At 44.2% G+C, this 25,542-nt stretch overlaps 1 protein-coding gene across 1 annotated transcript in view; it reads left to right on the top strand.

The window, feature by feature from the left end:
- The first annotated feature begins 2,271 nt into the window (after positions 1 to 2,271).
- Positions 2,272 to 25,542, top strand: part of eif3eb (eukaryotic translation initiation factor 3, subunit E, b) — a 31,819-nt gene continuing 8,548 nt past the window's right edge. The window contains exons 1-8 of the mRNA XM_082185649.1: positions 2,272 to 2,373; positions 3,000 to 3,117; positions 5,780 to 5,897; positions 6,019 to 6,061; positions 6,209 to 6,313; positions 7,392 to 7,517; positions 7,927 to 8,051; positions 25,387 to 25,513. Coding sequence (XP_082041775.1) covers positions 2,284 to 2,373; positions 3,000 to 3,117; positions 5,780 to 5,897; positions 6,019 to 6,061; positions 6,209 to 6,313; positions 7,392 to 7,517; positions 7,927 to 8,051; positions 25,387 to 25,513 — 852 coding nt within the window. The 5' untranslated portion in view covers positions 2,272 to 2,283. The remainder of the gene's footprint in view (positions 2,374 to 2,999; positions 3,118 to 5,779; positions 5,898 to 6,018; positions 6,062 to 6,208; positions 6,314 to 7,391; positions 7,518 to 7,926; positions 8,052 to 25,386; positions 25,514 to 25,542) is intronic.

The following is a 25,542-nucleotide window of genomic DNA, read 5'->3' as shown; positions in this document are numbered from 1 at the left end:
TAAAACATCAAAAGATGTACTGTGGCATTTAACAGAGTGAGCAGCATGACAAATTTACCAATTAACTGAGAATGATGATATGTGTATCATAAGAAGAGTCTTCTTGAGGGTCAGATTACTCAATCTGTTTCGTCCTTTTTCATTTAGGTATCCTTTTACATCGAGATAATGCCTTTGCAAAATTACCATGGAAACCATACTTTCTGACAAAAGTCCATAATTCCCTCCTGCGATGTATTACATTACATATTGTATAAAATCAAAATAAACTCACTCACAATCTTCAGATGGAAATTTTATTACTTAATAGAGGTTGCAAAGTTTGCCATATACATATGAACCCTATATCTACAATCACACAGAAAGTGTTGGAGGACAAAATCTTATGCCCACACTGCAAGTACAGCAACACCACATTCCTTTGGGAAAGGAAAAAACAGGTCACCTAATTTTGCTTACATATCTTTTTTAGGGAAGTTGTTATTTGAGCTTTTCCCCCCCAGAGTTAAGTGCATGATCTCACAATACTCACTATAATTCTCAAGTTTATATCTAAATTTGCATCCTGCTAAACGTGCTATTGTGTAAATAATCAGGTTATAATGAATAAAATGTATGTGCCAGAGCTAATTACTTTCAATTTGGTATACCGTTTTGTAAAAATACTTTCTTAAATTACTAAACAAACACATTTTTCTGCATAAAATGAACGACAGAAGTGGATCCCATATCCTCCTGAGACCTAAAAAAGTTTTGTAAATTTCTTCTTCTTCTTCTTTTTTTTTTTAAAGTCATTACATTGTTTGGAGTAGCCTATAAGAAACAAATGGCGAAGTAAATTATGAATATATATATATATAGAGTCCTCCAGGATATATATATATATATATATATATATGTGTATGTATATATACATATATACATATATATATATATATATATATATATATATATATATATATATATATATATATATATATATATATACATATATACATATATATATACATATATATATATATACACACACACATATATATATACATATACATATATATATATATATATATATATATATATATATATATACATATATATATATATATATATATATATATATATATATATATATATATATATATATATATATATATATATATATATATATATATATATCCTGGAGGACTCTAGGACTCAGGAAATGAAAATAAGACTTAAATTGTAATTGAATATTTAAAATGTAATATTCATGTAACTTAAAATGTAAATTGCAATTTACAATTGTGTAAATTTTATTGAAAAAAGTTTAAAATATATATATATTTTGCATTTTGTATGCACACTAGTGCCTGCATTATAGGTGTTTAATGTAAATTAGGGTTTTCAGGACTTCGACAGCTCCAGGAAACTTCTTCCTTAAGAAGAAACTATGCTCAAACATTTGTACAACGATTCTCAACTATGGTATGAAATATATTAGAGAAAGATTTGATAAAGTCTATTATTTTACTTTACACAATATGTGTGTAAACATGGCCAAAAGCAAGTTTTTCCATTACATGTTGTCTCTAATTTGCATATTAATGTGTCCTCTGGGCAACATGTAAAAAAAAATAAAAAAATAAAAATAAAAAAGAAGTAGCTATAGGCCTACTAAATACAGTAATAACTTGGCAACATTTTCATAATATATCTCATATTTCATAGAAATATTAATATGTAATTTATTATAGGCCTACACTTATTCACCTAAAATGCCTGATGCATGCTGTTAGTCCTGGACATGTAGGCTATGAAACTGATGCCCGTCTCAAAACAGAAAGTCATATTTGAAACCCCACTAAAGTTGTCTTGAGATGTTAAATTATGACAAACAATATGAAAAATAGTCTGATTTAAATGATAATTACAAAATATTATCATATTTTCCATAAGTGCTGAATTAAGTAGCCTAATTCAGTCAATGTCAGTCATATTAAAAGACCAAGTAGAGGGAGTTGTGATGGTGTAACCTCCAAACATTTAATATCTCTGAAAAGCCCTGGATGTGCTAAAACTGTGGCTTATAAATGGTCTCAACGAAATTTGTTAAAATAGCCTAATGTCCTCTACAGAGGAAAAATCCATTTCTGGGTCTCATGAGGATATGAACAGTTGTATACTAACAATAAACACCAATCTTCTAAAGGGAATGACTGCGAGTGCTTGTGGAGTGCAGCAGGTCACTGTTGTCTCTTCAGTGTTTGAATAAAGTTATTTAGAAAGCTCATTTCCTTTTCCAAAATGGCGGAGTACGATCTGACCACCAAGATTGCGCATTTTTTAGACCGACATTTGGTCTTTCCACTGCTGGAATTTCTTTCTGTCAAGGAGGTAATGTATAAACCACAGTAGTGTAAAGTAAATACTTCGTTACTCAGCTATATTCTTAATTAATTGGTAGTCGCTAATCGTGCAGCGCCACGTGTGGCGGAAAGTCAGCTGTTCTGGATAAATTATTTGGTTTTCTTATCTGATATTAAAGCAGAAATTACCTCTTTATAGTGATAATTGCATTAAACGTTTACTTGTTTTGTATTATTTTTGACAGATCAGCTTAATTTAAAGCATACGTTTTTATTTCGTATCTCTATATCTTTTTATTTCTACTTGTATAATATTATACTTGGACATAGTGTTATTTTGTTGTAATAACACCATGATATTCTTCAAAGTAACACGTATACCATAAATACTTAAATATTGTCATCATTAATTGTTGTGGTATATGTTAAAATACTATTACTGTGTGATGTCATCACTTGGCACAACGAAAGTACTTGTTTGTTGTGAGATAAATGAAAATATGTCATACTATTTCAGTGCTTTGACTTTGATGCATGTCTGTTAAAATCATGTTATTATGATGCATAATACCGCTTCAATTTAAAGTCAGTCATATATTCAAAAATCCTGATATAGCCTAGTGCTGTTAAATCTGATGTTTATTGTCACCTCAGATCTACAATGAGAAAGAACTTCTCCAAGGAAAGCTGGATCTTCTCAGTGAAACGAACATGGTGGACTTCGCCATGGACGTATATAAGAACCTTTATCCTGACAAAGAAATTCCACATTGTAAGTATTTCCCCTCTCACCTAAAATAGAGTTAAATAAAAACATATCTGTATATCTGGAATTGAATCAAATCGCAAGCCTGTGAATTAAAATCAAATTGTGAAATTAGTGTCAATCCCCAGGCCAGCCAGATATATTATATATGTTTTGATTCAAGTCCTAAATGTTGATGAACAGGTTAAGTTAAAATGTAATGAATATGCAAAATGTAATGGTGCATAGGCTATATTTAGCAAAATGCTCCACTTCAGAGTTAAGTTTTCTAGCTAACTGATGGGATTATGGTCACTGAATGGGTTTCCTGAGGTAAATGTAAGGTTACCTGACATATTGTTTACAAGCACTTTTATTGAAGTCTTTCCGCACTTGAAACACTGACTGAGCAATTACATGTAATTAAGATTTTTACATCAAATAGAGTGTGTTACTATACAGTACCGGTCACAAATTGTTCTAAATTTTAGGCTACTATTTTTAATGTTTTTTTATAAAAGTCTCGTATGCTCATCAAGCCTGCATTTATTTGATAAAAAATACAGAAAAAACATTAATATTGTTGTGAAATATTATTACAATTTAAAATAAGGGTGTTATATTTTAATACTTCAAAATGTATTTCTGTGATGTAAAGCTGAATTTCCAGCATCATTAATTTAGTCTTCAGTGTTACATGATCCTTCAGAAATCATTCGGATGTGCTGGTTTATTGTCAATGTTGGAAAGAGTTGTGCTGCTTAAATTGTGAAAAAGAACAGCATTTATTCAAATTATAAATAGTTTTTAACAATATAAGCTACACTACCGTTTAAAAGTTTGGGCCCTGTAATGTTTTCTTTTTTTGAAAGAAATTCATACTTTTATTCATTAAGAATGTGTTAAATGGATAAAAAATGACAGTAAAGATTTATATTGTTAGAAAATATTTCTATTTTGAATAAAGGCTGTTCTTTTTAACTTTTTTTTCATCAATTAATTCTGAAAAAGTATCACATGTTCCAAAAAATATAAATATTAGTATTAATTAATGTTATTAATGTAATTAATATTATATTAATATAATTAGTATTAAGCAGCACAACTATCTCCAACATTGATAATAATAAACTGATCAAATCAGCATAATATTAGAATGATTTCTGAAAGATCTTGTGAAACTGAAGACTGGAGTAATGGCTGATGCAAATTCAGCTTTGCATCACAGAAATAAATTATATTTTAAAATATATTAAAGGGCACCTATTATGACTCTTTTCACAAGATGTAAAATAAGTCTCGTATGTCCCCAGAGTGTGTATGTGAAGTTTTAGCTCAAAATACCCAACAGATAATTTTTTACAGCATGTTTAAATTGTCATTTTTTGGCGCTCAGAAAAACGCGCTGTTTTAGTGTGTATCTCTTTAAATGCAAATTAACTGCTGCTGCACGGCACAGGGGGCGGAGCCTCACGAGCTCACGCTCAGAGCCAGGACAATCTCATCTGATAATATCAGAACATAAACTCTCAGTAGCGGTGTTCATTTCGACTCGGAGTCGGACAGTAATGCCCACAGAGCCAGAGAATATATGCTGTATGGAGATAGAACAGGTATAGTTTCGTTTAATTATGGTTATAACTTATTTGTCATCTGCTTTTATCCACTATTAATACAAGCCTGCTGTAGCAGACCCTGTCCGAATGATGACCAAAATATACTGATGAGTTCAGTGAAGTTTATTGTACATCACACAAAAGATGAAGCGTTAGTTTTACTCCAGAGAATCACAGTAAGAGCTGAATAAACACAGTAAAAGAAGTGCGCATTAAAGTCTTATCCATAAACTCTCTCTCTCTCCCTTTCATTATCAACAACATACACAGCGAAGTACACAAAACACTCGTTACAACTAACAGTAAACAAATATATACACACCTTTTCAGTGGGTGCTTAATAAACTGGTAAATCTTATATCCGTAAAACGACTGGATGAGCTGTCATAAAGTGCGCGCTCTCACTTTCATTTCTGCCGTGATCAGTAACGTTAGGCCTGTCGCTCTGAAGACCGTAAGCTGGATCACAAACAGTACAGATCCATCCTCAAGTAACAACGAGAGTAAATGACGACTGCTATGTTCATTCTTACATCCAACAACAACACACCTCAATCGCTTAGGAGACATTCTTGTCTACAGCTGCTCAAGCGTCGAAACAATGGTGGACTCTGTGTCCAGCTCACTCAGGGCGGGTCTATGCTCAAACTGTAGTGTCAAACAACAGTCGTGGGAGGGGCCTGTGCAAAGTGACGTCACATTGCCCCGAATCTGAGAACGGCTTGTTCTGAGACAGTGCTTATGATTTATGGGGATTATAAAAAAAGCACTGGGTGGATTTTTATCATGATAGGGTGGTTGTGTACACACACTGCCAACACACATTTATGTTCAAACACCATGTAAAAGTGAATTTTGCATAATAGGTTCCCTTTAAAATAGAAAACCATCATTTTAAATATTTCAAAATATTACAGCATTTTCTGTATTTTTTATCAAATAAATGCAGGCTTGATGAGCATAAGAAACTTCATTGAAAAACATAAAAAATAATAATGCTTCCAAACTTTTGATTGGTAGCCTACTGTATATTTCATGTATATTATTACATGTAATAATTTCTCTCTGTGTAGCCTTAAGGGAGAAAAGAACCACAGTGGTGGCCCAGCTGAAGCAGCTCCAGTCTGAGACTGAACCCATAGTGAAGATGTTTGAAGATCCAGAGACTCAGAGACAAATGCAGTCCACCAGGTCTGATGTCATCATATTGCTGTACTGCACCTTGAAATACAATATCTGGTGTATTTAGTGGCCATGCAAGTGGCTGAACGTATGCAAAGTCACTACTAAGATGCACTTTTTTTTTTCTTAGAGATGGGAGGATGCTGTTTGAATATTTAGCAGACAAACATAGTGTAAGTTTTGCAACATACTAAAACCAATATAAACTATAACCAATTATTCCTTTTTTATTTTCAGAGTAGCTAATCAACAGCTTATTGCATCGTTGAATATTTCATTTCACTGCCATTTTGCGTTATCTCTGTATTCTTCTCCCTCAGTTCCGTCAGGAATATTTGGATACGCTATACCGTTATGCCAAATTCCAGTATGAGTGTGGCAACTACTCTGGGGCTGCGGAGTATCTCTACTTCTTCCGTGTACTAGTAAGTGTTCTTGTTCATGTGAGCAAGACTGCTGGTGTTTATCCTATGTTTTTGGTTAATTTGATTTGTGAAGTGTGAAATTGACTCTGAAATGAATGAAAATAGAGGCAAATTAATTTGTTTCTTCCCTGAGTGTTTTAACAGAGTTGAAGTGTTTTGTTTTTAATAATTTGCTTGTACAGACAACCAGTAACAGTACCTTGAGATGGTTAGAAAAACCGTTAAAGGAACATAAACACAAATATTATGCATTGTAACTGCTATGTTTTAAATTCGCAAAAATTATTTTGCTTATACTAGTATATGTCTGATTTTTTTTTACTTTTTAAATTTTTTATATTTATATATTTTTTTTTATTATTAGCAGACATATCTTGATATAAGCAAAGCTATTTTGGTGATATTTAAAATATTTATACTGTTCAAAAGTTCAGGACAAGTATGATTTGTTTGCAAAAAATATATATGTTCAGCAAAGGTCTGTTAAATTGATCAAAAGTGACAGTAAAGACATATATAATGTTACAAAAGATTTCAATTTATTGCCATTCTTTAAAAAAAAAAATATATATTATGGAGAGAAATGTATAACAGTTTCTACAAAAATATTGCAAAGCAGCTGTTTTCAACATTAATAGTAATAAAAAATGTTTCTTGAGCACCGAATCAGCATATTAAAATGAATACAATTCTGAAGGATCATGTGACAATGAGGACAGGAGTATTGGCTGCTGATAATATCAATAATTTAGCTTTAAAATATATTAAGATAGAAAACAGTTCATTTAAATTGCTATTTAAATTGCAAATAAATATATATATATATATATATATATATATATATATATATATATATAATATTTATTTATTTGTGAAACATTTTCTCAATGATTTCCAAATAAAATAAAAGTCAGTTGTGGGTTCAAAATTGTGTCCTAACCAATCGAGACGTGACAATTTTCATCAACGCCAAAGCAACAGTATATCCGAAAAATGTATAGCTGTGGGAGCTGGATCAATGGAAATTGGCAGAGAATTGATACCAACAAAATCAATATGTTTTGTTGTCATGACTCAGGTTCCCTCGACGGACAGGAACGCTCTGAGCTCTCTCTGGGGAAAACTGGCGTCCGAGATCCTCATGCAGAACTGGGAGGCGGCCATGGAGGACCTGACCCGCTTACGAGAGACCATCGACAACAACGTACGTCTGTCCGGCATTCTTCAATCCTCTGTCTCCCCTGTATAATAGAAGCTTTGCGGCTGTATTTCATCAGCTGGAGAAATCCAATATCCTTTCCACTGTTTAATTTGCTGTGTTACCCATGTTCCTTTGAGCTCAGATATAACTGTCCTCTAGCAGACATCAGGCATTAGATCAACTATACACACAAAATTGACCAGGATGACATTTACATTGCATCAGCTTTGAGAAGTAAATGCTTGGAATTTTCATTTGTGGTGCAATTAAAGATGGATGTGTGTGGATTTACTACGGCCTTGCTTGCTTTGCTAGTCGGTACTAGTAATGTAACGTCAACGATATGACAGAAGGCTGAAGCAATGTTGACATTTTTAATGAAACCATGTTTTTCTTTCCTGCCACGGTTCAGTCGGTGAGTTCCCCTCTTCAGTCGCTGCAGCAGAGGACGTGGCTCATACACTGGTCTCTGTTCGTCTTCTTTAACCACCCCAAAGGCAGAGACAACATCATCGAGCTGTTTCTCTATCAGCCCCAGTGAGTACGACGACACAAAATTCCCTCTTTGTTATTACAAGCACTCTCAAATTGCTCATTAAAGAATGTAGGAATGCAACAAGCCACATTTGCATAACATTTTTGTTATCACTTGCTAAAGGGACTTGCCATGATGTGTGTGTTGTGTTTGCATCAATAGCTGGAAAATTCACTGTTAATGAGATTTGCTCTTGAAAGCATTACATTTTTAGGGGGTACAGTGCTTGTTTGCATGACCATATAATGAGCTTTGCTCAGTCTGAGCACTTCGAAGATGATACACTCTGTGTTGAGTGTTTGAAAGACCACACTGATGTTTTTTTTTAAAACAGGAACCAATCAAAGTTTTCTTTTTTTGGACAAAAAAATCCAAATTCTCATAGTTTATAATTGCCATTGGTTTTTAGAGCTACATATCTGTACTGATTTCTTGAATTTATTTGATTCAGTTTCTCAAATTCTGATTCAATATTATTTAATTTTGGAATGTTTCTGTTATTGGAAAATCTAAAAAATATATTTGTTATTGCAAAACATATACACTACAGTTCAAAAGTTTGGGCTCTGTTATATTTTTTAAATGTTTTTGAAGGAATTGGGCACCAAGGCTATTATTTGATCAAAAATACAAAGTTATGTAAAAAATAATGGCAAAGCTGAATTGTCAGCATCATTACTCCAGTCTTCAGTGCAGGGATGGAAATTAGCACCCGCCACCAGCCAAATGCGGGTGATTTTGTGTTGTGGCGGGTAAATTCGCTTCACCTACCGGCCACCGTGGCGGGTAAATAAAAATATACTGTTTCACACAGACGGCGGACACTTTTAGAGGACATAAGTGTACGCTGAAATAAAGTCTTTCACCTCAGAAAAACGGACTTTCTTGTCCTGTCACGTCAGCCGTTATCCTGTTCTCATAGCGAACACTCTTCAAATGCACGCGCAAATGTGGCGGCGCGCGCTGTGTATCGCCTCACTGTATATAAAGTGCAAAATAAACTACAAGCATGCAACGCCGTTACGTTGTAAATTACACAAAATAATAGTAATGCAGGGATGATTTTCATACTATTCACCAGGAGCAGTTTCCATGGTTCATTAACAGTTATTGTTAATATTGTGTATTCACCATGGTAACTGTCGTTTCCATATTAACCCCAAAATGCCACTTTATTTTTCTTTGTGTTATTTTTTATATTTTTAAATGACTCTAGTGGCTCATACCAACGTTGTATTAACAAAAACTAGTTTGGAACTGCTATTTAATAGCTTTAGCATAGGCCTAATGTTTATTTATTAGTAGCCTACTAGTCTTTACTATTAGTCATATTCTTACAATTTATGTTAAGTAAAGGGGGACAGTACTTGTGTGTGTGGAAATAGCCGGTTTCAATAAAACTACTTGTGACATGTCATATTTGGCTTTGACTTTGACTGAACATTTGCTCTCACTTTGCGGAAAAAATATCGGGATATAGGCTATATCGTATATCGATATTCAGCCTAAATAATCGGGATATGACTTTTGGTCCATATCGCCCAGCCCTAGTTTCATTGTTGGGACTAAAAACCTAAAACTGGAAGCCATAAAAGACCACGAATCATTCAAATGCCACATCCAGGTAAAAAAGAGAAATATATATATAAGAGAGAAAGAGAAAATGTCAGTATTTCATTGAGACTTGAGATTAAATAAACTGCTTAAGTATTGTAGATCTTGTAGTATTAATTTTCACATGCAGTTACACATTGTCGGTTAAAAACAAGAAAGTGGCTGGTAAAAACATTGAGTGGCTGGTAGATTTTGAAATCCACCAGCCACAGTGGCCGGTGGACAAAAAAGTTAATTTCCATCCCTGCTTCAGTGTCACATGATCCTTCAGAAATCATTCTAAAGCCGCGTTTCCACCGCAGGAACTTTCCCCAGGAACTAGGAACTTTGGGCTGGTACTCTCGATGTGTTTACACCGCAGGAACCAGGGTCTAAATGAAGTTCCGGGTAAATATTTCCCCCTCCGATTATAGTCCCTGCTCATGAGGTAGTACTTTTTCAAAGTTCAGGAACTTTCAGGGGTGGGACTTGTGCGCTGCACAAGCTTATTTCTTGTGTTCACGCCGCATTTTGGTTGGATGACTCCACGCAGCATTTTATTTATTTTTAACCTTTTAAACCTTTTTCAAAAAATCTATTGCGGTTCGTGTCGTGGCTTCATGCAGTAAGAGTTGTCTGTCTGCAAATATGGAATTTAATAAAAAAAAACTGGTGGACTGGCGACGAGTTTCAGGCTTTATTAAGGGTATTTGTGGAAGAGGAAACTTTCTGCGCGTTCGTCCCAGCCATCTCACGGTCAATGTCCGCAATAGCTGATAACATACAAATTTTATATCTAACGATAGCATTACGAGCTTACTGAACACGCTTTATCAGTGCTCGTCTCTTTTCTGCCAGAGCTTTTATTATTAAGTCATTATGTTTACACATTGTCATCTATTGCAAGGCATTCCAAACCATGTTACAAATTTACTATAACAGGATTGAAATAGCGCTTTGAGGTTAGTAACAAACAACTATTTACAAGACTGTCACTATTTATGATTGATAGACGGGGTTCAGGCTTTTTTTTAAGCGTATTTACGAAAGAGGAAATTTTTGCGCGTTCGTCCCAGGCATCTCACAATAACTGATAACATACGTTGTCTAATTTTATACGCATACGAGCTTTCTGAACACGCTTTAGTATCAGTGCTCGTCTATTTTGTTTTGTTAATTACCTCGTTAGTAAACCAATACATAACTGCAGCACAGTTTGAATCTCCTCCATACTTATTATAAATGTGCCGCTCAAAACTGATTACTGTCCGTCGCAGACTGGGAGGAGCAGTTGCGTGCAGTTTACCTTCCCGGTACTTTAGACCGCGGTGTAAACGCAGAAAGCAACCGGTCTGGGGCAAAAAAAGTTCCTGGGAAAAAAGTTCCTGGGACAAATTGTTCCGGGTAATTTCGGTGGAAACGCGGCTTAATATGCTGATTTGCTGCTTAAAAAACGTACTCGGTTACTAACGTAACCTCGGTTCTCTCTAGAAGAGGGAACGAGTACTGCGTAAGTATCTTACGCTAGGGGAAAATCCCTTTTCCGCGAGATATTGAAGCCAAAAAACTATCCTTAATTTTGTATTATTGTAAAACGCCTCGGTTACAACTGTAACCTCGGTTCCCTGAAGAGGGAACGAGCGTTGCGTCGAGAAATGACGCTATGGGAACGCTTTGCGTGATGACGTCTTGAAGCACATGTAAAATCAGTCCAATGGTGTGGCGGAACGTCAGAGGCGGGTGACGTCACGTACCAGGAAACTATAAAAGCCGGCCCAAAACAGAAAACGAAAGCTTCGTAAAAGTCTGAAGTCGAGCTGACAGGCATGAAGGAGATATGGCAGGGCGACGCAACGCTCGTTCCCTCTTCAGGGAACCGAGGTTACAGTCGTAACCGAGGCGTTCCCTTTCAAGGGAACTCCCGTTGCGTCGAGAAATGACGCTATGGGAACGTCTATACCAACGCCTCCATAGCTACAAATGTCTGTCCTGTGTGAAATCCGTAGAGCAGCACTAGGAAGACAAAACATGAGACCCTGGAGCAGAGTCTAGATCCAGAGAGTAAAACCTGACGAAAGTGTGCGGTGAGGACCAGCCTGCCGCATCACAGACGTCCTGTAATGAAACTCCTGAAATAAGGGCCTTAGAGGCCGCCATACTCCTCGTCGAGTGCGACCGGACAGCCAAAGGAGAAGGCTGCCCAGCCGCCTCATAAGCAAGTGAGATAGCCTCGACCACCCACTTGCTCATCCTTTGCTTAGACACCGGGCCCCCTTTGTTAGGGGACCCAAAGCACACAAATAATTGATCACTTTTACGCCACAGGGCAGCTCTGTGGACGTAAGCGTCTAACGCCCGCACAGGGCAAAGCAAATTATTAGCCTCCTGGTCAGCATTTTGAAAGGGAGGAGGACAGAAGGCCTGCAGAACAACAGGTCTGACCACATTAGTGGGGACCTTGGGGATATAACCCGGTCTCGGATGAAGGAACGCTTTAACCATACCCGGAGCAAACTCTAAGCATGACGGAGCAACCGACAATGCTTGAAGATCCCCTATTCTCTTGAGAGAAGAAATAGCCAGAAGGAAAAGAGCTTTCAGAGTAAGAAACTTCTCAGGAACCTCCTCAATGGGCTCAAAGGGGGCCTGGGATAAGCCTTGTAGCACAAAGGACAAATCCCAAGGTGGCACCCTCGAGCGAACTGCAGGCCTCAGCCTCCAAGTGCCACGAAGGAAACGAGATACCAAGGGGTCTTTCCCCACAGACATTCCACCCAAAGGAATGTGGTAAGCACCTATGGCCGCCACATAGACCTTTAAAGTGGACGGGGTCAGACCTGCAGTGAACCGTTCCTGCAGGAACTCCAGCACTGTACCAATTGGGCAGTGGACTGGGTCCAACCGACGGTCACTACACCAAGAAGTGAATACTCTCCACTTCAGGGCATAAAGTTTCCTCGTGGAGGGAGCTCTGGACTGTAGAATGGTCTCAACAACCTCGGTTGAGAGACCTGACTCTATGAGCTGGGCCCCCTCAGAGGCCAAGCCCACAGGTTCCACAGTTCTGGCCGAGGGTGAAATATCGAGCCCTCTGCCTGGGACAGAAGGTCCCTCCTGACGGGTAACTCCAGAGGATGCCCGTCGAGGAGGGACACAAGATCGGGAAACCATACTCTGCCTGGCCAGCGCGGGGCTATAAGAAGTAGATGGACCCGGTCCCTGCGAACTCTTTCCAGAACTCCCGGGAGCAGAGCAACTGGGGGAAAGGCGTACAGACGTAGCCTCGGCCACGTCTGTACCATAGCATCCAGTCCCAGAGGAGCTGGATGCGTGAGGGAGAACCAAAGTGGACAGTGAGACGTCTCTCGACCTCGGGGTGGAGCCTCCATTCCCCGGGCCTCGGCCCCTGCCTCGACAGAGTGTCTGCTCCTATATTCTGTACCCCAGGGATGTAAGCTGCCCTGAGTGACAGTAACTTCCCCTGGGACCACAAGAGGATATGGCGTGCCAAGTTGGATAACGGGCGCGAGCGCAAACCCCCTTGGTGGTTGATATAGGCGACTACCGATGTGTTGTCCGTATGTACTAGCACATGGTGCCCCCTGAGATCTGTGATAAAGCTCCTCAGAGCCCGGAAGACAGCTAACATCTCTAGGCGATTGATATGCCAGGAACGATGATGGTCTTCCCACAGACCTTGAGACGAGCGACCCTCCAGGATCGCTCCCCAGCCCGTGAGGGAAGCATCCGTCGTTAGCAATTTGCGACGACAAGGAGCTCCCAACACTGGGCCCTGGGACAGGAACCAAGGCTTCTTCCCAAGCGGCAACCTCCCCGTCTCTCTCTTGAAACCAACACGGAAGTGAGTTAAACTGCAATTCATTAACTGGCCGCTTGGCCTGGCTGCAGAAGTGAGTCAAATCTGTATCTCCCTCATGTTAAAATTGCCAACTTTACAGCAGAAAAAAACATGTTTACAGCCTGGATCTCTATGTGGCTTTGGTCTATACAGCTAATTTTGCCCTTCATAACAACTGTGAGGGGGGTGAATTTTTTTATAACTCGTCCGTTTAGTTGATTAATATTTAAATTTAAGGGTGTAGCCACTTGAGTGACAGATGGATTGCCGCTGTCAATGCTAGCCGTTTGTGTGCTGTTACTAGCCGTCACTTCACCTCAGCAAATGTTAGCTGCTGAACTTGCCTTCTCTGCAGTGTTTGTGCTTTTTTTCGGGGTTATTTCATAAAATGTAATACTTGGGTACAAAGCCCACGTCTTTGGATTCCGTCGTTATCGTTTGAGAGAACAACCAGCGCTGTATTTCAGTTGTTTTCCTCTGTGAACATGGATGGATGTCTGACAATTTCTTTGCTTTTTGGGGTTCTCAAATTTAAAACGTCAATAAAGGCTCGTTCATTCTGCTATCATGGAACAGATGGATTATAATATGCTTATGTACTGTCAGATGAAATCATGCAGGCGTCGGCGCTTTCTCCGTCCGTGCATTAAATGCACATGAATGAGCGCGGATTTTCTAGCGCATTTACTTGCACTTCAAAGGCAATATATCTATGGTTTAACGGTTTAACCAATTTAAGAGGCGGCCAAAATCAGAATTTAAAATGGACTGAATAAGCTCTCTACGAACTTGAGCGATGCCGCGCTGACGGACCATGAAAGAGTGACTGACATGTAACGTTATGCACATAAATCACTGTCACGCACAAACACTCTCGAAGTAATACACAGTCTCACTTGTAGCCATGTCTTTTAACTATTATAATATTTCGAAGGGCAAAAATAGGAACTTTTAATTGGCTTTACATCATCAGCTAACTCGATCACGTCGAGCTAGGTGATTTCAGATAGCCAGGCTCATATCTATGGCCAGGCTTCTTAGCTCCACTCACGCCCCGCCTGTTTGCCTATTTTCTGTTATCCGGGAGTGACGCATCGACACAGAATCCCAAACCACGCCTAGAAAAGTGGTCCTCTGTAGTGGAGAAAGCACACTCTTCTTGGCGTTCAGCCGTAACCCCAACTCTTTCATGTGGGCGAGAACAACATCTCGATGTTGAACCGCCATCTGATGCGAATGAGCTAAAATCAACCAATCGTCGATGTAGTTCATAATGCGAATACCCTGGAGGCGCAGTGGCGCCAGAGCTGCATCCATGCATTTGGTGAAAGTGCGGGGTGATAAAGCTAGGCCGAATGGAAGAACTCGATATTGGTATGCTTTGCCCCCGAAAGCAAACCTCAGGAACTTCCAATGACACGGACGGATGGATATATGGAAATATGCGTCCTTGAGGTCTATCGTGACAAACCAGTCCTCGGACCTGATCTGTGGCACGATCTGCCTCAATGTTAACATTTTGAACTTGAGCTGCATGACTGACTCGTTCAGAACTCGAAGATCTAAAATGGGACGCAATCCCCCGTCCTTTTTTGGAACTATGAAGTACCGGCTGTAAAACCCGGTTTCCCTGCTGGAGGGAGGTACATATTCTATGACCCTTTCTCTAACAGAGTGTTCACTTCCTGTTCCATAACCAGAACCTGCTCGGGGCCCACCACTGTGGGCAGGACCCCCATAAACCGAGGTGGGCGTTTCTTGAATTGTATCTGATACCCTTTTTCCATGGTCTGCAGGACCCAACGAGAAACATTTGACAGTAGCTTCCACGCTGTCAAAGATTCTACTAGAGGTACCAGCCTCTCGAGACTGGTTTCTGGATTTTGTTGCTGTTGAGTAGTCGGTTCGACGCCCTGTAACGGCGAACCGGCAGGGAACGACCGAACAGACTGCTCTAGCACCCTCCTCGGAGGGGGCGGGCATCCCGAGGCCACTACGTTTCCGGGTGGACCTTGAGATATGTGCTCGCCGGAGACCGCTGCGCCCTGTAACACCGGAGGCGGCAGGGTTGGCAGAACGGTCCCCTGAGGGCACCGAAGAGAGACGGGCACCGTAAAATGAGGTGTTAACCGCTCTGCTTCGGGGGGGACTACCCTCATTTGTCCTGGGTCCTCGGACGTCAGGACTTTTTCCCAGCAGCCTTCTTGGCGGTAAGAACGGTCCGCAGATCCGTTCTACCCCTCGAAGACTGCTGGGTTTGAGCGCGCCCTCCGTGTCCCCGAGGTTTTTGTGGGGGAGCACGGGAGGAAACGCTCTGTTTCTGAGTGGCACGGTGCTCAGCGCTCTTTTTAGAGGAGTGAGGCTGCTCCCGCTCAGCAGCCTCATAGAAAGAACGGCGGGGGAGAAGTCTTTGGAGAGCAGCTGCTTGTTTGGCAGCTTCCTGTGATTTTGCTACTGCACTATTAACTGCATCGCCAAATAAACCAACCGTGGAGACCGGAGCATCTAAGAGAACATTTTTTTCTTTATCTTTAATGTCGCTCAGATTGAGCCACAGATGCCTCTCAGTGGCCACCAGGGCTGCCATAGACCGCCCAATTGATCTGGCGGTCTCCTTGGTGGCCCTGAGAGACAGATCTGTGGCTCTGCGTAGTTCAGCCACAGTGTCGGGACCAATACCCCCGCCCTCCTCTAAATCACCCAGCAGTTCAGCCTGATAGGCTTGCATAATAGACATCGTATGCAGACACGCTGCTGCTTGACCAGCGGCTGCATACGATTTATGAACCAGGGAAGATGTTATTTTAACTGGTTTAGATGGAAGTGTAGGAGTCTTCAGGGAAGATGCCGTTGCTGGAGAGAGATAGCTCGCAAGCGTCTCTTCCACCTTCGGCATCTCCCCATAACCATGCTCTTTATATTTATAAATGGAAGAGTAGTGGGATGTGTGTGGTGAAAATACTCTGTATGACACTGGTTTTTCCCACGATCTCGACACCTCGGTGTGGAGATCGGGGAAAAACAGAAGACTCCTGCGCTGGGGCTGCGCACGAGATGGCAGGAAGCGTTCGTCAAGCTTGCTTTTTGAGCGAACGTCCTGCCTATCCTCTGGCCACTCAATGGAAAGTCTGTCAACTGCTCTAGTGATAACATCGAGCAGTTCCTCAAACGCGTGAGACTGAGGTGGCGAATCCTCAGACTCAGCTTCAACACTCACAACATCCAACTCCTCAGAGCTGGACAATTGCAGTATTGGTGCCTCTATCAGGGGGGAAGAAACCGCAGCGCGTGCTTCCGCACCCTGATGAGAGGCACTGGATCTGTCAGATTGATGCTGAGATAAGGCAGAGCCCGTCTCAACATCCACTGACAGATCCATTTGCGAACCCCAGGTCTGAGATCGCCGCCGAGCCTCAGCCGCGGCGGGACCCGAGCCCTGGGGAACGTGGTCGGGATTGAACCGAGCCAAACGGGATCGGAGCGTACGCAATGGAAGCGCACAGCAATGCTCACAGTCACCACCCTCGAGTGCTGACTGGGCATGCTCCTCTCCCAAACAAACAACACAAAGAGTGTGTGTGTCACCTCCCGTTAAATAACGCGGGCAGGGATGGACACACACTCGATACTGCTGCTTGCTCGCCATAACTGAATCAATATATATATATATATATAGACAGACAACACCAAATAACAAGGACAGATTTCAACACAGAGCGCAACTGAAGACTCAGAAAGCTTTCGTTTTCTGTTTTGGGCCGGCTTTTATAGTTTCCTGGTACGTGACGTCACCCGCCTCTGACGTTCCGCCACACCATTGGACTGATTTTACATGTGCTTCAAGACGTCATCACGCAAAGCGTTCCCATAGCGTCATTTCTCGACGCAACGGGAGTTCCCTTGAAAGGGAACGCGTTGCGGCAGCATACAGACATAGGCAAGACGGCTTGTGTGCCTATTCGCTGTTCTGCGGCAACTGCAGCAGCCTATCGAGCGAGGCCTAGCGTGACGTCAGACCCAATGAGGGTGCTTTGCGCCCACTGCGTCACGTCCCGCCGAAACGGGCGTGGCTTAGGCCTATAAATCCAGCTCGCAGGCAGCTGATATCTGGTTTTTCATCGCCGAAGCTAACCAGAGCGTGTGCATGCACGGCAAGATACGCAGTACTCGTTCCCTCTTCTAGAGAGAACCGAGGTTACGTTAGTAACCGAGTACGTTCTCTTACGAGAGGTCTCTCGTACTGCGTAAGTATCTTACGCTAGGGGACCCAATGTAAAACGCTGTGCGTGCTGGGATCTGACACCAAAGACCCAAGGGCGAAAGCCCGGGGTTCATATAGTGCATAATCACCAGGGGAACTCACAGGGAGTCCGGGAAGAGGGAGGGGCGGAGCCGCGCTCTTCCACATATAGCAGCGTCCCTCAGACGCAAATTACATCATACAGACAGGGCGGAGTACGGCCTGAACTGATGGAAAATTGTGGGTCTTATTCATTTGCCCATAAGCATTTTGCGGTCGATCAGCGAGCAGTGCTCAGCGAGCAGTGCTCAGCAGACACAGTATTCTGAACCGATAGCATAACCGATAACAGACAGTACTGGCATATTTAGACCGACAACAGCCTGGCCTGTAAGGCGGGAACCTCTAGGTTATAAAACCTTATAAATGTCGACGGGGAGGCCCAGCCTGCCGCCATACATATATCTAGCAAGGCAATCCCACTTGACCAGGCCCACGATGAAGCCATGCTTCTCGTGGAGTGCGCTCTGACACCCAACGGGCACTGCATACCCTTAGAAGTGTATGCCAGCGCAATGGCGTCAACTATCCATCTGGATAGGCTCTGTTTCGACGCGGCTAGTCCCTTGGAACGTCCGCTGAACGAAACGAAGAGCTGCTCCGTCTGTCTGAAGACAGATGAGCGAGACACATAAGCTCTTAATGCCCTGACTGGACAAAGGAAGCTCGCGTCTCCTTCCTCGTCAGAGACCGGTAGGGCTGACAGGGAAATGACCTGCGCCCTAAACGGTGTGTTGAGGGATTTTGGAACATAACCGTGCTTAGGTTTGAGTATAACTCTTGAGTCATTAGGCCCAAACTCCATGCACGTCGCGCTCACTGAGAGCGCGTTTAAGTCCCCTATGCGCTTCACTGAAGCGAGAGCCAGAAGAAACACTGTCTTAAAAGACAGGTGTTTAAGATCAATCATCTGTAAAGGCTCGAATGGGTCACCTTTCATGGCCTCCAGTACCGTAGAAAGGTCCCATACAGGGACTGAGGGAGGTCTGGGAGGATTCAGTCTCTTAGCTCCTCTAAGGAAGCGGATGACTAAGGGTGTACTCACACTAGGCACGGTTGCCATGAACCGGGCCCGAGTACGATTGTCCCCCCTCCCCACTCCCCCTCTGGCCTGCACTCACATAGGGTTTCAGCATTCGTGCCGGAGCACGCTTACTTCATTATGGTGCGACGGTTTCGGGATAAACAGGAAGAGCGGCGCTCTCACTGAACACAATGGAGTCCAGCACGGTTAGCGCTCACACTGCATGCGAACCGCGCCCGAGTCCAACTGAACCGTGCTCTGGCCCACCTCTTCCAAGCGGGCCAGGGCCGGCTAATCGAGCCGCGCCCGGGCACGGTTCGGAGCACTCACACTAGTCAAACGAACCGCGCTTTGGTGGTCAAACGCACTCGGGCACGGTTCAAACTGGCTAGTGTGAGTACACCCTTAATCGTTCCTTCCTATTGACTGGCCGAGCGTTGTTTTTGAGAACGCTGCTATGGTCTCCACATAAACTTTGAGCGTGGAAGGGGACCTGCCCTTGTCCAACAGCTCTTGTAGGAAGGAGAGAACCTCCGTCACCCCACAGTCTGGGGGCGACACGCCACGAGCTGTGCACCAGCTGGAGAACACTGACCATTTCGAGGAATAGAGACGTCGCGTAGACGGAGCTCTAGCCTGCATGATCGTGTTTAACACTCCGCTTGGGAGGTCAGTGGGTACCCGTTGATGGCCCAAACATGAAGGGACCACAGCTCTGGGCGCGGATGCCAAATCGAGCCCTTGGCCTGAGAGAGGAGGTCCCTCCTCACGGTCACTGGCACTGGCCATGGGGCAGTGCTCGCTAGCTGCATCAGAACTGGGAACCAGGGTTGGTTTTTCCAGAACGGCGCTACGAGTAGCACTGAGCATCCTTCTTCCCTGATCCGTTCTATCACCTGAGGCAGGAGAGAGACGGGAGGAAAGGCATAGAGCGGGCGGCGGGGCCATACATGAGCCAGCGCGTCCCTGCTCTTGGAGAAAAATTCCAGACAGTGAGCGTTTTCTTGAGACGCGAACAGGTCTACTTCCGCTCTGCCGAATTTCTTCCACAGCAGCTGGACTGTCTGTGGGTGTAGAGACCACTCGCCTGCTGGAACATTGTTCCTGGACAGTCTGTCCGGTCCTACGTTTAGGAGCCCTGGCACATGCGCTGCTCTGAGCGAGAGCAGGTTGCGCTGAGCCCACACCAGGAGGCGTTCTGTCAGCCTGTGCAGGTTTCGGGACCTGAGGCCGCCCTGGCGATTTATGTAGGACACCACTGACATGTTGTCCGAGCGGACCAGAACGTGGTGTCCTCGTATTTGGGGACAAAAACGCGTCAGCGCGTTGTCTACTTCCAGCATTTCGAGGCAGTTTATGTGTAGAAGCTTCTCCCGTTCTGACCATTGGCCGAAGAACGGTCTGCCCTCGAGCAGCGCTCCCCATCCCGAGGTGGATGCGTCCGTAGACACTACCTTCACACTCGAGGAAGTCCCCAGGCTTACACCTGATTGGTACCAGTCGTTTGCTTTCCAAGGTTTCAGAGCTGCGATGCATTTCTGATTGACCTTGAGACGAAGCAGACCGGAAGCCCACGCTCGGCGCGGCACTCGCGCTTTCAGCCAGAACTGTAGCGGGCGCATGCGAAGCAAGCCCAGCTGAAGTACTGATGATGCTGAGGCCATGAGACCTAGCATCCTCTGAAATTTCTTGAGCGGGACAGATGCGCCACAGCGGAAAGAGCTCGCTGCACGCTGAATGTCTAGTACGCGCTGTGGTGACAGTCGCGCTATCAGTTCTGTGCCCAGAAAAGATATTATCTGTCTGGGGGACAGAGAACTCTTCGCCCAATTGACTCGAGGTGATCGAGTAAAATGGTCCTGTGCTCTATGAGCACCGAGTGAGATTGAGCTAGAATCAGCCAATCGTCCAAGTAGTTCAATACTCGCATGCCCTGTAGCCTGAGGGGTGCGAGCGCTGCGTCCATGCACATCGTAAATGTACGGGGTGCTAGGGACAAGCCGAACGGTAGGACTGTGTACTGATTTGCCTGGCCCTCGAAGGCGAATCTCAAATGTCGCCTGTGACGTGACGCTATCTGTATTTGAAAATACGCGTCTTTCAGATCTATTGACACAAACCAATCTCCTCTGCGAATCTGCGCGAGGATTTTTCTGGTCGTGAGCATTCTGAACTTTCGCTTTGCAAGCACTCTGTTCAGTTGCCTTAGATCTAGTATGGGTCTGAGACCCCCGTCTTTTTTCGGTACCAGGAAGTATCTGCTGTATAGCCCTCCTTCGCTCTGAGCTTGAGATAACGGCTCTATGGCCCCTTTGCTCAATAGTTTCAAAATTTCGGCTCGAAGTAGGTGTGCTACTTCTGTTTTTACCGTGGTCTCGACGCGTGTCGCATAGCGGCGAGGGCGTCGGCGAAACTGTAGCGAATAGCCTCTTTTTATAATGTCTAGCACCCACTTCGAAACCCCGGGTAGCCTCGCCCATGCATCTGCATGAATGGCTAGGGGTTGGATGCGAAGCGCGCTGTGGTCGCTCAGCGACAGAGGGGCTTCGGTGTGCTGTAACACAAGCGTCGCGCTTATGACATTCGAGGCAGAGGGCACGCTGATAGCAGAGGGCACGCTGATAACAGCGGGCAGATTGCCCGCGCTCGACTCCTCTGCGGTGGTTAACCGAGAGGGGGAGGGCTGGGCGAGTCCCGTAGGACTTGTCATGTCTATGTGTGGATGTGGGCGCGGGATAGCGGGCACATTTACCACACCGAGAGCATTGTCCGCCTGAGCAGAGCGAATGCACGTTGGTTTCGTTTTTACAGAAACCTCGAGACATGCAGGACGTAGTGATTGTGGGCAATGGGCAGTGGGCACATCTGCTACGTTTAATGCGCAATCGAACTAGGTCGATTTTATGTGCGCGAGCCCTGTGTGACGGGCTGTGCTTGTGTGTAGGAATGGGCACTGGGCAGTGGGCATTTTGTCTACACTCATAACACCATCGGCCGTGGCCGGGACACCAGAAAATACACTCTTTGTGGGATTTATCTGGGTAGCCGTGAAAACGGCATTTGTGTACAGGCAAGCGGGCAGTGGAACCGGCTTGTTGACTGCAAAATACACTGGAACAGTCACATTTCTTGGAACTGAACGAGCGATGAGTTTTGGTGGAAGTCCGGCCGCAGCGGGACTTGGACACCGTCGTTTCCCTAGGCGTGCTAGGACGACTTCGGGGCCTCGGGCTTTACCGCAATCCTGGGCCGCGGCCCACGCGGGGCGGGGCGGCGGCCAGATGAGCGAGAGCGCAGTCTCGCGCTTCGGGCCTGTCGGCGCTGCGAAGTGGCGGCGGTGGGCGGAGGCTGAGGCTGTGAGCTCTGAGCAGGCGGTTTCGCACGGCCTGCTGCAGAACTGGAGCGCTTGGGCAGGAAGTGCTTCATAGCCTGTGACGCTTTCTGTACCTCGGCGAATCTTTCCGCGAAATCTTTGACGGAAGTTCCGAAGAGGCCAGCGGGAGAAAGCGGAGCGTCGAGGAACGCGGCGCGCTCAGACTCAGACAGCGTTAGCCATAGGTGTCTCTCAGTCACAATGAGAGAGGCCATGCTCCGTCCTATGGCCTGTGCAGCAGACTTAGTAGCGCGGAGAGTGAGGTCCGTAGCATTTTTCAAGTCTGGCACGCAAATTGCATCTGGTCCTTTCTCGTCCAGCTTTCGGAGGAGATCGGCCTGGAAAATTTGCAGTGTGGCCATAGTATGCAGCGCTGACGCAGCCTGCCCAGCGGCGGAGAAAGCGCGACCGAGCAGGTTTGACGTCATGCGGCAAGCTTTTGAAGGCAGAGCCAGCTTAGCGCGCCGTCCAGCGGAGGGCAGGCATAGGTGGGCTGCTATCGCTTCTTCGACCGGCGGCAGCGAATGGTAACCTCTGTTTTTAGCATCGTCAACAGCGGAGAATGCTAGAGAAACAGAAGAGCGCATTCTAGCTGAGAAGGGGGCGTTCCAAGACTTAGCGACTTCTTCGTGTAACTCAGGAAGGAAGGGCGCTGGTCTGGACGCAGGCGAAGCGCGCTCCCCAGGAAGAAAATATCCATCCAGCCGGTTGTGAGCAGGCTGTTCAGGCGTAGACCACTCGAGGCCGAGGCTCGCCGCTTGTGCGAGTACGCGCATCAGCTCTGACTCGATGCTAGCTCTTTTGCCTGACGATGCGCGGACAGAGGGCGCGAGATCCACAGAGCTTGCCCAATCCTCACTGCCCGATGCCAGGAGAGAGCAGGAATCATCCTCCCCAATGCGGCTTTTTCATCAGCGTCATCGACGGAAGCGGCGGCAGACGGCGGCCGCTGTCCGTCAGGAAGAGACACTGACGAAGCCGGTGAAGCTGGCGGGCGAAACGGCAAGCTTTGACGGGTGGGGGAAGGTTCCGGGACCCGCTGAGCACGGCGCTTTTTATGGCGCGGCACTACAGCGGGCGGAGGTGCAGTCTCAGTGAAATATGCCAGGCGAGTCCTCAGAGTCGCCATAGGCAGTAGCTCGCAGTGATGGCAGCCGCCGTCAGCCGCCGTCAGCGAGCGCGAGAGCTGCATGATCCTCACCCAGGCAGGAAACGTGGCGGTCCCCGTCGCTGAGTGTGGCTCTGCACGAGCTGCAGGAAGGCATCTTTAAAAAGACGCAAGCTCTTTTAGACAGTGTGTGTCGCGGTGGCGACACTTAGAGTGTAAAGGATATAGGCGCCGGATAGCGCAGCAGGAAGGCGATTGAAGGCGGCGCGGCCAGCGACTTCAGTGACGACTCGACCCGCTGCAAGTGCTTCCTCAGATGGCGCGGCTTCTCTCCGGATCCAGCGATGCGTGTGCTTCGCTGAAGAGATGAAAAATCTGATATCAGCTGCCTGCGAGCTGGATTTATAGGCCTAAGCCACGCCCGTTTCGGCGGGACGTGACGCAGTGGGCGCTAAGCACCCTCATTGGGTCTGATGTCACGCTAGGCCTCGCTCGATAGTAGGGATGGGAACGACACGGGATTTGGGAAATCGACTGTCGAGGCCCATGTGTCGACTTTTTGTCGGATTGTCTGCCTTTTTTTTCTTTCTTTTTTTAAAGAGCAGCAGCAATGCGGAGGGTGGAAAATATTCTACATTGTTGTACTAGTTTATTCTAGTCTCAAAAACATGGCTCTAGTGTCAAATTTTGACCATTGAAGCGGTAATAATAAAAACGAGAGAGAGAGTAGGCTAATTTAAAATGTTTATTCAACAGCCTTACAAACACATAAGACGTAGGCTACTTTTTGCCGTTCGGAATTTACAGAAATAAAACGGCCTGTCCATTAGTTAATTAGCTCTGTGCATGATGTAGCCTAAACAAGATAGTTTTCCGAATGAAAAAAATAACACTCTATATTATCATTATATAACATTAACATGCTTATCAAACGTGAAAATAAGCAACAATTAAAATTGAAAACAGCGTGCCCATTTTTTTTTAAACCACAGAAAAGGAGGCAGCATAATACCATCAACTCAACATAACAAATCAGCAGTGAAAATAAAATATACCAATAGGTATCTTACCATTTAGGCCTAATTTTTGTTTAAGAACAGAAGCATATCCACATGTTTGGGTAGAAGGCGACTGCGGAGTCTACTCACGACCAGTCCCGCGGCTGAAAACACTCTTTCCGCTGGCATCCCTGACGTGGATGTGTGGAACGCATAATCTTTGCCGCACAATTTGCACCTCACTATCTTATCATTAATTTTGCTAAAACTCCCCCACACCTTGCTCCTGTTATTTGCCGCTGCCGCCATGTAGACTCTGTCGCCTGTCACTCACACACACACACACACACACACACACACACACACACACACACACACACAGGGTCAACGGTCAAGTGGCGATCCCATTTAGAAAAAAATTGATTGTTTTATTTAAAATGTTTTATTTCATTATGGGAAAAGTGGCACTTTATGATGTGTATTTGAATAGGAAATGTAATAAATTAAAACCCCCAAAAAAAAAAAATTTAATTTGGAAATCCCAAAAGCCCCGCCCCCTCGACATGTCGACACTCTATTTTTTTTGTCGAGTGGAGCATGTGTCGAATGTCGGTCGTTTTGTCGAGAAAAAGTCCCATCCCTACTCGATAGGCTGCTGCAGTTGCCGCAGAACAGCCAATAGGCACACGAGCCGTCTTGCCTATGTCTGTATGCTGCCGCAACGCGTTTTACAATAATACAAAATTAAGGATAATTTTTTGGCTTCAATATCTCGCGGAAAAGGGATTTTCCCCTAGCGTAAGATACTTACGCAGTACGAGAGACCTCTCGTAAGAGAAACAAACATTTCTTATTATCATCTTTAATGAATAGAGATTTTAAAAGTAAAGTATTTATTTGAAATAGAAATCTTTTTTAACATGATAAATAACTTTTAATCAATTTAATGCATCCTTGCTGATTAAAAATATAAATTTCCTATTTTCAAAAAAAAAAAAAAAAAACTTTACTGACCCCAAGCTTTTGAACTGTGATGAATAAAAAATGTTTTGCATTACTGATGGATGTTGTCTGTTTCTTAGGTACTTGAACGCAATTCAGACCATGTGTCCCCACATTCTGCGCTACCTGACCACGGCCGTCATTACCAACAAGGACGTGAGGAAACGACGACAGGTCCTCAAAGACCTGGTCAAAGTCATCCAACAGGTTAGCATGATCGCTGCAGTGGCCAACCA

Source organism: Leuciscus leuciscus, assembly GCF_965113295.1.
Source record: "Leuciscus leuciscus genome assembly, chromosome: 12".
NCBI classification, from domain to species: Eukaryota; Metazoa; Chordata; class Actinopteri; order Cypriniformes; family Leuciscidae; genus Leuciscus; species Leuciscus leuciscus.
This window is presented reverse-complemented; position numbering and strand designations above follow the sequence as displayed.